The sequence below is a fragment of the Lissotriton helveticus genome, chromosome 10 (assembly GCF_964261635.1).
Source record: "Lissotriton helveticus chromosome 10, aLisHel1.1, whole genome shotgun sequence".
NCBI classification, from domain to species: Eukaryota; Metazoa; Chordata; class Amphibia; order Caudata; family Salamandridae; genus Lissotriton; species Lissotriton helveticus.
The window spans coordinates 932,378,345-932,391,824 of NC_136071.1; the positions used below are offsets into that span (position 1 = coordinate 932,378,345).

The window sequence follows — 13,480 nt, forward strand, 5'->3', positions numbered from 1 at the left end:
CACTGAGTGGCTCCTTTGAGGAGGGAAGTCTTATTTGCTATTTATAAAGCATCTGAAAATGTTGATTTGGATCCCCAGACCACATTCAAGGATGTATAACACAGGATTTAGCAGTCTCAAGGGTGGGTGACGGGTTGATTAAAGGGTCCCATGAAGAGCAGCCACTTGAGCAACACAACACACTTTTATCCAGAACTTTTTTTAATTACTTGGGAGCAGGTCACTTTAATTGGTTCCATAGTAGTAAGGTTCATCACCTTGTGCTTACAGTAATACCATTTTTTAAGAAGCAATGTTGTTCCAACATTATTCAGCCGCATCGAAGATTTGGGCTGTGAAGGACTACCAGTGTGTGTATTCTCATAGTTTACGCACTGTAGTAAGAATGGGAGACAAGGGACTATGGCTCAATTATTTGTTGGTAATTATCATTACTCAGACTTGGTTTTCTTATCACAGTTCTTACTTCCTGCTTTGTTTTAGATACAGTGCCATCATTCAATTTCCTAATTCCACATTAAGAAGATAACTTCCAAACTTTCAATTGTGATTGTTAGGACATGATGTGTACATGGGGGTGGCTAAGAATTGCACCAGATAATCTAAGCCCCAAATAAACGAGGGATCCAAATATAGTGGATCAGAACTACCGAAGCCCAGATTACAAAGACACAGTTTTGAACCTATTTTCCTCACATAAAATGAAGATTGCCACATTTGAACAGCATGTGCTCTGTGTTAGCATGGAGCAATAGACCAAAACCTGTCATTCTACAAATACTGGCAGAGCCAGAAGCAACAGATATTTCTGGGGACAACCCAGTAGTATTACTATACATCTGGAATATCAGAGTCTATCTGCAAGGAGAGATGGAGGAAACAGAGTGAAGTGAGAGGTAGATGGTGAAAACGTTTTGCAGTAAAACGTTTGTGGGGGGAAAAAGTACACTGCAAAAAAGTTGTGTCAAAAATATAGTCTTTTGAGAAAATAGAATGTAAAAAATTGTGGCTACCAAAAATGTAAACTGTCATAACTTATAAAGCATAGGTAAGCGTGCTGAGAGCAGAAGCAATGGCTACCACAAGCTAAAGTAGAGAGAAGCATTTACTGTGAGGTGAGGACTAGTAAGGGCTTTTTAGGGTTCAGGGAAGGGTAGCATTAATTGGTGGTTTGGGGTTGTTATGGTTTAGGGGTGGGTACCGTAAAAAGGCAGTAATATGTTTTTTAGATTCAGGGAAGGGCAGGACTAAGGGGAAGAAAAGTAGGGGGTTTTAGTTTCAGAAAGTGGTAGGATTAAAGGAAAGTAAGCGGCTTAAGGGTTGAGAGAAAGGTAGCATTAAGGGTAACTCAGGGGTTTTACACTCCAGAGATATGTAGCATAAAAGGATAGAAAGGGGCATAGAGTGCAAAAAATGATGAACTAGAATGTGACCCAGAGTAATTATGACTGGATGAGATTAATTCAATCACTACTCAGATTACAGGTTTTGCTTTTCTCTGTGCTTTTCTAGCCATACCTGTGTGTGACTGGTATGTCTAGACATGGTTCCCATGCACACTATATTATAGATACTGCATCTTACTAATGAGGCTCAGCAAGGCTGAACCCTGTATGGGGTTGCTTTCAGTCCTGTCCAAAGGGGCATGGCCTGGAGGGTCAACCTGGACGGTTGCTAGTAGAGCACAACCAAGGCAGACTTGCATAATGTTGGTCCCTACTTGGAGTGAGACAGCAAGCAAAAAATGATGGTTTGGAATTCAGCCCAAATTTATTATCAGAGGCCAAGATTAATTCCATCAGGCTGCCCATAATATATATTTTCTAAATGAGATTTTCCAATGTACTAAGCACACAGCACTCAAAGCTGGTTAAGTTAGCCACACCTTTTTGAGCTGGTGGCTCACTGTCCAGCTTACTGTCAGTCTTTCTGGCTAGAATGGTTGGTGGCGGCAGCAACTTGTCTTGAGTAATGCTGCAAGTAGACATACACCCAACTCACAGTAGCCTTTGGTGGAAATGAGTGGAAACCACAGACTTTTAATGGTTGTATACATTGCTGTTTGACCTGGATGGATATTGGCAGATCTGCACAAAGATCTTGCTCCATGAAATTTCACATGTGGAGCACCTATTTACTGTATAGGCCACTTTGCTCTCACAAAAGCATACGCTGAGCATGTCTCATCAGCTAAATGTAAGAGGAACTTGTTGCATTGCCAGGCAATGGAAAGCCATCTCTCTTGTGGAGTGAGAGACCAAGCTAGAAGGTCATCTCAGGAGCTAGTCAAGACACAACATGAATTACAGAAGCCTCTATTAAAACGAAGCAAATGTTCACAACAAACTACATGCCATATTCACATCTGAGCTAAGTGTACGTTATTCCTAGTAATCCTTAAATATTTGCAACACATCTACACAAAATAAGCTCTGATCTTGACTTCATCCAGCAAAGAGAAAGCCCATAATTGTGGTTCTGGAAACTCTCCTGATAGCTCTTAATGAAATGAAGGTACAGTGATGGCAGAAGTGCAAAATACTGATAACACAAAATAACTTAACTTTACAAATGTACTTAAAATATATCCATGGTTGAATGGCTCCAGTGGTCAAATTGTTTCCGGACCCAGTTTTTTGTCTCCCTACTGAGTGGGAATGATATGATTATAAATATCTCGTCATACCTGAAGAATGTAGTGCATCAGTAAACATTGTTGATGTTTGCCATGAACAACCAAATTCACACACTGTTTACTTTATTACAACAACATTCACAAACGTACATTTATTTTCAAAGATACTTTGTGACTAGTTGCTTGTGTTTAATTGTATTGAACTGCATTTTTGCATTAACAATTCAGAGAAAGAAGAATGCGATATATTTTAAAGGTGCTCAACTCGTAGTGAGCAAACAATAAAAAAGATTCATGTGAAGGTACAACCCTACCTATTTTAGGGTGGTACCGAAAACTATTAATCAGACATTTTATATTAATTTCAGGTTGCTTTCGTGTCGCTATATGAGGTGTTTTCAGCCGAGAAACTTTTTTTTATAAACAGAATTTTGAAAGTGATAGAAATGCCACCAGAAGACGAGTCATAGAACCAATTTGCAGTTAAAAAATAGGGTTTCGCATGACCTAATGTACTTGTGAAAAGAATTGGATATGAAAGATTTGAAATGTCCTGATATGAACAGATTGGAACATTTAGTTCTACTTGCGTGCGCACTGTTTTGCTGAAAGTGGTCAAGTATTATAGTTAGTTCCATGGTATACCTGGCTTGGCCCTCTGCCACACAGTTGTCTTCAATAAAACGTCCTAAATTCCAGTGGTCTGAAGATCAGTATACTTAACATTAGTAACCACATCTGTACACATTTTGCAGCTTTCAAGTTGTATTAGCCCAAGAATGTTATGTTCAATTGACATATGTTCATGAAGTGCTCTCATGTCCAGATGTAAAAACGAATCACAGTGCAAAACCGCAAACTGTTCGACTTGCTTTACTCAAAAATATTTAGGTTGTGGTATAAAATGAAAAGATATGTGCTACATGTAGACAAAATGAAATCTTTACCTTTATTTCCACTGTCTTGCCTCCGGGCTCAATTTGTCTTTCCAAGTAATCCGAAGACAGCAATTCACTAGAAGAGATAAGAGAAAAGTTGTCAATAGAGCTATAGTCCTGGCAAATCCCTGCCCGCACAAACCACGACAATCTTTTTCCTATAATATAACGGTGGTGAGCAATAATAATGGGGGATATGACCAGAGAAACACGGATATCCTTTGTATCAAGACAAAATTATATCAAAAGAGCAGACTATCCAGGATAAATACCGAAAACTTTCCTCCTATAACAATGGGAAATAATGTGATCACATGAAATAGGATCATTTGATCTGCAGCACAAAAAGACTGTCTTTGGGCCTGACTATTATATAAAGACCCTGTAGTGAATATGTACGCGTATATGTTTAAATATGTAAAGTTTGCATTATGGCACATGGGAAGCATATGCTCCATTTTGTAGCTGGTGTAACGGGGATGACAAAAGGTCAGATTGTTCCAGTCCATATTGCATATAGACTTTAGTCCCATGGCAAAAATGAAGCAAAGTGAATGTGAATTGGTTCTCATGTTTTGCAGTGTTTAACAAAATAAGGAATGGGAAAAATTAAAGTTATTTTTCAAGGTTTTGTCCATTGTTATAAAACATGTGTCATTTGTGCTACTTAAATTGTTTTAAAATGTTTTCTGCTTCTTTTCCTAGTTCATAAACGTTCTTGTAATACGGACTGGAGAAAATAACGTTGTTCTTTTCCTATTACATGAGGGGCAGCAAATTGTGAACAACTGTATTCATTTCATTTGCTCCCAAGTGCAAAGTCTATCTAATGGCCCACAGACGAAAACCAAACCCTTTTATTTTTCAAGTAAAACTGTATTAGACGCCCACAGTTACCACTACCAGAGTCATGACATCTATTGTGGTATATTTAAGAGAAGTACAACAACCACAGGACTTCAATTAATCAATGTGAAAACTTTGAAGTAAAAACAAAAATATCAATATTTTTTGCTATGGTAGACGATTCATCTCTCTACAAGTTTTCCCTTGAAATTGTTTGAATTTTGTACTATGCTTAGTTGCTATGTTTGCCCTCTGGGCAGTTTGAGCCTGCTAAACAGGTTAGACACTGCATGTGCATTTCCATATTTATGGCAACTATTTATGCAACTAAATTGCCATATTTTACATTGTTTGTAATTGATCTGTGAAGTACATGTAAATGGTACCGGCTGCCTAAATGTAATATTCCTAATATGCACCAGAGGGAGACGCTTTTCCTCTCTCAATTGGTGCAAATCCTGTGATATGAACACTAGCGCTGCCATTAAACACTTCAGGTATTGGAGCTAAAAGTAAAAGTTGGTATTTCTTTACATTTAAAACACTAGACTTTACACTGTGTAAGTTCAGCTCTACCTTTGTCTTGCAAAGGTTCGCTGTGTACTGCTTAAACATGAAATATAAGCTGTACAACACACATTCAAAATGGTAACAATATTAAATACTACGTTACAAGAGATCCTTTTCACCCATTGAAATAGGTCTAGTTTTTCTAATATTTACTATTTGTTATCTTTATGTATGTAATAAGTAGAACATTAATTCCAGCGACTTATAGATAAGTAAAAAAAAAATCATTAGTTACCAGAGAATTTTATTATATATGCAGCAAAGGTAACTATAAGTTTTCACATTTTGCGTTCTTAAATTAACCACTCTGTGCTAGTTGCCGACATTATTTTCCTGTATTTGAACCTTCTGTAGCTTACAGGAAGTTAGGACCAGTAAAAACCCTTCCTCCCCAAAGGTCTCCCTCCCAAAGGGAGGAGAGCAAATGTCAGTAATCAAGCTCCTCAACGGCGAAAGGGACTTGTTGACCCTTTGCTCTCTTCTGTGATTACACCTACATGTCAGTAGGGGGTCCATGGCACTTGCCCGATTTGAAGGAAGGGGATCTTGCAAACTTGGAGGGGCTTCTCTTTCTCCCCAGGAGAAAAAAGCAGATGTGCATACAAAGGGTAAGATTTTTCTTTAACCCTGAGGGAGTGGTGAGGATTGAGGTTAGGCTAGAAATAAGAGAGGGTGGGAGAATCCCAGGACAGGCTCAGTTCTGTTATTTTATTATGTTAGAAAACAGTAAAAAAAAAAACACATGGTGAATTTCTTTTTGCGCCTGCTTACTGCTGAGTTTCCTTTCCTGAAGTGGGAGGTGTGAAGAGCTCAGGAGCATAGAGAGTTGCATTTGTTTGAAAAGAAATTAGCAAAACCAGTGGTGACCAGTATTTTGGTTGTGATCCGGAATGAAAGTGGCAGTCATATTTCTCCCACTTAAACCTGTAGCCTGTTGTTGTTTATGGACCCTTTGTTGAAAGTGTGTGTACTCCTGGAGCATCAGGCATAATGTTATATAACTTTTTGAAAAACTTTGGGATAAAAAAAAAAATCCCTCTGGAAGACTGGCATAAGGTGCCAAGTCTAGAGGGCAAAGATACAATGCCAGTGGTCACAATTTCCAGCCTGGCCACAGCTTCCAGTCTGGACCCTCTGAAGATTTTCGACTTTCCAGAAATGTGGAAATACAACTCCTAACCTGGATAAACCACAAATCCTTGCTGGCTCTTACTTCATTTTCAGTCTGCTTATAAGGGTGCCTATGTCCCAGTTCTCCACAAACCTTCCTCGGTATGAAACAGCAGCCTGTTTCTGACCTTCCACTACTACCAGTCGGCCTCGGAATGTGTGTGGTCCCAATCAATGGAACGCCACTGACTTTGTATATGTGGTTCTTATTGTCTTAGATTGTACATTTAATAATTTCGTAATTACTGAACCCTACATACCATTTCGTTCATTTTGGTGTTCATTTTAATAATTGCATTTTATTCTCTTTCACTGAATGGTGTAGGAATCTTAATGTGTTTATTTCTCAATTATTATATTATATTGGTGGTGCTGTTTATGCATAGCAGGTAATTGTCTCCGAGGAAGGTATTGCTACTTCTGCCAAGCTATTAAGATTAAACTCGGAATTCCTCACTGAGACATGTTTTCTTAATAGGAATTAGATTGTTTGGACTTGTGAGTGCTTAGCAGTCAGTCACTCAAGACTGAGGTCTCTCTCCCTATAGTTAACCATCATGATTCCTACAGTACTGAAAGCCAAATGTAAATGTCCATTGGTGAGCGATTCATCACTCTATTTGTGCAGGAAATCCACTCTTCTCCTAAAATCCTCATTATTGCTCTCATTTTACAAAAAAGAAAATCATCATCTTTCAGAAGACAGAGCATCAGCAGTGCATTAATTGAAAAGGTTCTCTGTAACAACATAATCTCATCTTCCGGGTAAACTTTATTGATGATCAGCTGTTTTCCTCCAGTTGAACAAATAGTTATATAATTAAACAAAACCAGGGTATTGCACATCTGAAATACCAGATGGCTTGGGATCTCTCTTCTTTTTAAAATTTGATTTATCAATGCTCCTTCAAAGTGTATACACGTTTCATTCAAATATGCAGTTAAAGAACATTGCATTTAACATGCAGTTAAAGAACAAATCCCCCTGTTTACTTTCTTTGCTGATGATCAATGTAAACTAAACTAAAAAAGGCTGTCACTCATGTTCCTATACACCATAACTAGGCTTACCACTTTCTGATGAGAAACGTACCGGGCCTTTGTTCATGTTTTGAAACCCTGAAACAGCCATGAGCCATTACTTGAAAATGACTTTCACACTCTTTCTTAGCTGCCAGTTATTCTTCTGTTTGCATTAGTAGCCATTTAGAATTACTATAAATAGTTAAATAGTTCTAAAGTACTTTTAAAGTAATTGTTTTTTGTATTCTATGCTTTAAGTTTACAAATACCAGTCTTTGTCGAATTTCCCATTTTTAACGGGCTTTGGCATAGAACTACTGCCCATGTGGTTAAAGTTTCAGGCTGGTTGCACCTTATCCAGTGTTAGATGCTCTTGCTGAACAGCGAACTAGTTTTGCTAGCCTCACCATGGCATGGAAGCTTTCTTTCTCCATTCTTGCACAACGATGATAATGAGTGCAAAAGCCACATAATGCAGTGAGGTTGTATTGGAAAGCTGTGAAAAATCAACTAAAACACAAGTTAAAATCACATAATCGTTTTGAAACCACATGGCCAGCTTAATACACCGTGTGTTGAGTGTGTTGCCGCAACACATCATGACAACTGGATTACTATGATGTTTCCCATCAATAGTGAGGAACATTCACACCAGGGATGTGTCTGGTTTGCCTATGTCTGAGTACATGACGAGTGAAGTAAAGTAATGCATGGTTCAGAACATCCTTTCACAGTAAATAACATTAGAGCCTGGACCGCTCAGATACTGACACATTTATAAGACCCATTATAGAGAATGTGAATATGCAACAATTCAAATAACACTTTCTTGAACACCCGAAGCAATATTCAAATCTTCATTAATACACCGCACATTTTCAGGGAATAATGATCTATGTTGCATGTATTGTGATTATAGCATTTTTAGTTATTCTGCTATGATGATTTTTTCTAAGTGACAACATTCTGTGATACAGTTTTTTGGGAACGGTCTTCCTTTGACTTGGTATTTTAGAGAATATTTATGGAAAGGTAAACAATAAGAGGTAGGATTGTCATTGGGTATATGGTATCACTGATCCCAACCTTTATCAGGGCACAACATTTATTGGGTGTTTGTTTCTTTTAACATGGATAGGTAATACTCATGCTGTTACCTAATGTTTCTGTTCTGCAATATTTCTGCAGATAAAACTTTTTCCTATGTTGTATCTCGAGTTTCAACATGGCACCAAACGTGTTTAATGGGCACATACATAGTTTCTGAAGATCAAGGACACGATTTGTAGCACTGGAAACATTGATGTACTACTGCAACAATGTGCTGTTCTTCAGCACTAACTTTAAAATATAGATCATTTAAAAAACATTTAGAATAATTTTCTATAATCTGGAGCTTTTGACTCAATTTCTCCAAGAATTTCTCCATTGATGACCCTAGATCGGCTTAAGTACTTTTCTGTACTCACTTGTACGGTGACCCAGGCATTTCTGTCTGCTATGGTGAGAAAGGTTGACACGTTCACTAGGTAAATTGTTCCAACCCCACGGGAAGCAAAAACGGATTCCGGACATGATTTTATTGCTATCCGAAGGGTGTAATTTGTTCTTCAGCTGGTACCTTTGGTATCCACTCACAACTGGCACTAAAATATAAGGTTAGTGACTAAATATTTTAAATTGTTTTTGAGACAAGGCATTCTAGCTGTTTTAGTCATGCCTTCACAACGTGCTTGGGGCGGGACAAGTAGTGGAATCACAGTGGAATTAATTACCATATGTGCATGCAAGTTTCATCCTTGAATCCCTCTATTGGTGGGAGGTAGGAGATCTGCAACCAATTTGAAAGACTGTCAGCCATTGCAACACACACCAGCACCAGGCGAAATTTGCCATGGTGGAGACAATCAACTCTTATTTTCTGAAGTTTAGCACATTGCTCGGTGGTTTGGAATGCTGAGAGAAAAACACACATTCTAAAGAGCACACCAAAAACTTGTATTTTCTGACACAGTACTGCTGGGTATTATTGTATAAACAGTTAGTACTTCCAGACTGTGGAGACTTTGGTGCAAATGAAGGCGTCAGATGGCAAGAGTTGGTAAAAGCAAATGACATTGCTGTGATTGGGGGGCAGATCTCTTGCATTTTGGGAGGCCACAGCCTGGAATTTTCTACCCTACTCATTGCGTAACACTCATGATATTAGTCTTTTTAAAAAACAGCTCAAAACACTTTTGTTTTAATCTCCGATTCTTTAACTGCACCTCAAGGTTCGCGCCGGGACACTCCCAGGAGTATCTGTGTGTGTTATAAACTTCAGTAACATAACATAACATAACATAACATTGTATCCCACCTGGTCTACCAGAAGAAATTGTAAACCCTTCCACTCCACGTAACTTCTGGCAATAAAGTATAAATCAAACTTTCTCCTACTGCCTTATTCTAAGGTGCCAGCCTTCAAGACTTAAAAATGTATACCTCATGGACAGCATGGTAGGGCTAGTGGTAGTAAAGAAGAGATAGATGTAAAGTAATAATGACCACCAGCAGTAAACACACGTTATTTATTTTAGAGTTTCAGAGCACTATACAGCAGAAAGAGCAGGAAGGACAATATAGTGAAGAGGATAGCCACAGTTATGAGAATTAAAATTAAAGAGTGTCAAATGATATATATTACCTACTGGCGGTCGCCAGTAGGTATATATAGTTAGGATTTTTTCCCTATGGGATTTTTGAAAATTCTATGTCTAATAACTTTGGCGTTTGTGGACGGAATTGGCTGAAATTTTCAGGAAAATGGAACATTTTGTTTCTGAGCAGCCCCTGGAAATTTGGGGGGGGTTCGTCAAGGGGGGGCCGAGAAAAAAGGGGGGTCCCAAAACGTGTTTTTAACATTGAGTTTTCCATAGGGCGGTTGGCCTCACTTTTAGCCCGAACGGCTGAATGGATTTGCACGAAACTTGGCAAAATTGTAGGGACTGGTAGCCCGATGTGCCTTTGCTAGGTCTCAATATATGTGCTTCAGTGGATTTTGAGAAATTAACGTTTAAAAAAAGATATATATCTGTAAGCGCGCTCCGGGCAGCGCTCCGGTTCGCGGACTTTACGCGTACCGAAACTTCGCGTAGCGAAGCTGATTGGCTCTCCGGTGCCTGTCAACATTCTAAACAGTCCGGAGCGGCCGCCATCTTGTCTCTCGGTAGGATCGAGAGACAAGAGGAGGCCAAAACAAAGGGGGAAATGACCATAAGGGGGCATAGTATATCCTCCCTGACCCCCTATTTTTAATGTGGAGGCTTTAAAAGGGCCCCGCGGGGCAAAAAAAAAAAATGTTTTTTTTTTTTTTTTTGCGTGGGTAGTGCCCGGTTAGCCACAGTTATGAGAATTAAAATTAAAGAGTGTCAAATGATATATATTACCTACTGGCGGTCGCCAGTAGGTATATATAGTTAGGATTTTTTCCCTATGGGATTTTTGAAAATTCTATGTCTAATAACTTTGGCGTTTGTGGACGGAATTGGCTGAAATTTTCAGGAAAATGGAACATTTTGTTTCTGAGCAGCCCCTGGAAATTTGGGGGGGGTTCGTCAAGGGGGGGCCGAGAAAAAAGGGGGGTCCCAAAACGTGTTTTTAACATTGAGTTTTCCATAGGGCGGTTGGCCTCACTTTTAGCCCGAACGGCTGAATGGATTTGCACGAAACTTGGCAAAATTGTAGGGACTGGTAGCCCGATGTGCCTTTGCTAGGTCTCAATATATGTGCTTCAGTGGATTTTGAGAAATTAACGTTTAAAAAAAGATATATATCTGTAAGCGCGCTCCGGGCAGCGCTCCGGTTCGCGGACTTTACGCGTACCGAAACTTCGCGTAGCGAAGCTGATTGGCTCTCCGGTGCCTGTCAACATTCTAAACAGTCCGGAGCGGCCGCCATCTTGTCTCTCGGTAGGATCGAGAGACAAGAGGAGGCCAAAACAAAGGGGGAAATGACCATAAGGGGGCATAGTATATCCTCCCTGACCCCCTAGGTTTAATGTGGAGGCTTTAAAAGGGCCCCGCGGGGCAAAAAAAAAATATATTTTTTTTTTTTTTTTTGCGTGGGTAGCGCCCGGGAAGCGTTCTGGGCAGCGTACTATAATGAAAAATGAATGATAGACTTTTCAAATACTGTATGTTAATTGATTGTTGGTTTTGTTGATTATTTTTTAATTTTTTTATTTTTTAAGCAATTATTTATTATTGTGATTGTGTTTCAAAATTTAATAACATTTCTAACATTTAACTAGTTTATGAATTACATATAAAAATGATTAAAGACTCAAACAATTTTTTAATATTACATACAATTTTATTTTTCGGATTGTTTTTCAAAATTTAATAGAACGTCTAGCATTTGACTGTCCGATATGTCCTCTTGTTGAGTGAACATAAGTTCCCACATTTGACCGTCATCATAATGGAGTAAATGATCGACAGATTCTACACATTGAAGTAATTCATAGTCCCGTGACTCATCCATGAATTCTAAGTCATCAATGGGTTCCATAACTTGTTCATTGTTGCTGTCCAGAACAATTTCGAAGGAAACATTCTGCTCACCTTCCATTTTATTGCTGTAATTTGCATAAAAAATAAATATATCAGTAGAGATAGGGCACTGTTGGGTTTAAGTTCAGACAGGTACTTGTGAGTTTATAACAGAGAAGTAATCTATGGGCAATGTATGGTTTCAGGCGTGAAGTAGTACTATTAAAAAGTGCCTGTGAAGAAGCCTAAGTAAATTCATAATTATACCACAGAAACCTAAATCAATCCATAATTATAATAAAGAAGCCTTTCTCAATGTCTAACTCTTACAGAGGGATAGTATATAACTATCTGAAAATGTTTTCAAATTTATAAAATAATATCTCACCTTCTAAAAACAAGTTTAAGTTGTGAGTGAAAATGATCTTGCAATGTAGTTCAGGAAGTAGTAGTCAAAATGGCTGTGTTTCTCTCTCTTTCTTTATATATATTCAGATACATAACCAATCAAATGTCAGGTAAAAAAAGTAGAAAATGAAAGTAACATTTTAATTGGTTGTCAATTCCAACACTTCAGATGTGTTTTGAGAAGTAATTTACCTCAGGGTATTTAGAGAGGTCTACAGGCTAAATGGCTAAATGGAATTCCAATCAAATTTGTGAAAATGGTAGGGATTGGTATGTAGTATGAGCTAATCTATATTTGGTGAAATTGTCTCCAGTCACTTTTCTGTAAACTACTTTCCCACCTTTTTTGATGGTGCGCTTCCCATGGAGCGACTCGGTACGCGAACTGGTGAGCGCCCCGGTTTGCGAACCTTAAGCGTTACGGGAGTCCACCATTTTGTGTTTCGGTCGAATTAAGATACAAGATGGAGGGCAGATAATGTTCAGAATGGGTAGAAGGGGGCACGGTAGACTTATTTTGACCCCCTAGGTTTTCTGAGGGTGGCTGAGGAGGCTTATATGTGTGAAAAAAAAACATTTTTTTTTAAAATTTCGCGAGGTTAGCTCCCGGTTCGCGTACCGGGAAGCGCCCCAGGGAGCGTACTTTGTTGAAAATTAGTGAAAAATGTTAGAGTAAAATAATAATTGTGAGTGATCAGATGTAGGGTAGCTCTGAGAAGAGCTTTTGGGTTTATGGTACATTTAGGTACTTATAAGTAGGTACCAATGCACAGTCTTAAATTCAGAATGAAAATTCTGTTGCCCTCATCTGAGAAGTGAACTCCATCTCCTCTGTAGATATCTTGCATGTAGTAACGCAAGTTATTGTTGTACAGGGAGCCCATTCCATGGTCTCTCATGTAAGCTGAAACAGATTTGTTTACATGCTTCCTCGACTTCTCAATTTGTGGACAAAATTGGTTTGACCACCTCCATTTCTGTCTTTGGCATATATTTGAATATACCAAGGCAGTTTGAGGAAAAAGTGCCATCAATTGCTCAAAGGTGTCCTTTAAAAGCATTTCCAGACCTACCCCAGTCAAAGTGCCCAAATCATTACCTCCACAGTGCACAATTAACAGGTCAGGTTTTGGCAAATGCATAAAGGTTTTCACCAATGGTATCAATTGGTGACATTTTAATCCTCTGTGGCCAAACCACTTAATTTCCACATCTTGTAAATTGAGGTTAGGTAAATTCCTGTTCTCAGCATACCTCTGAGCCCAATAGATGTAACTATGTCCAACAATCCAGACAGAAAACATGGTGAGAGAAGGTTCTCCTGCAGTCAGATGAAGTGTGGCAATGAAATGGCAGTT

At 38.7% G+C, this 13,480-nt stretch overlaps 1 protein-coding gene across 2 annotated transcripts in view; it reads right to left on the reverse strand.

The window, feature by feature from the left end:
* The window catches only part of ADAM22 (ADAM metallopeptidase domain 22), a 1,243,161-nt gene that overhangs the window by 809,134 nt on the left and 420,547 nt on the right, over nucleotides 1–13,480 (reverse strand). For both annotated transcript variants that reach the window (XM_078663588.1, XM_078663589.1), the window contains one exon: nucleotides 3,583–3,649. In XM_078663588.1, coding sequence (XP_078519714.1) covers nucleotides 3,583–3,649 — 67 coding nt within the window. The remainder of the gene's footprint in view (nucleotides 1–3,582; nucleotides 3,650–13,480) is intronic.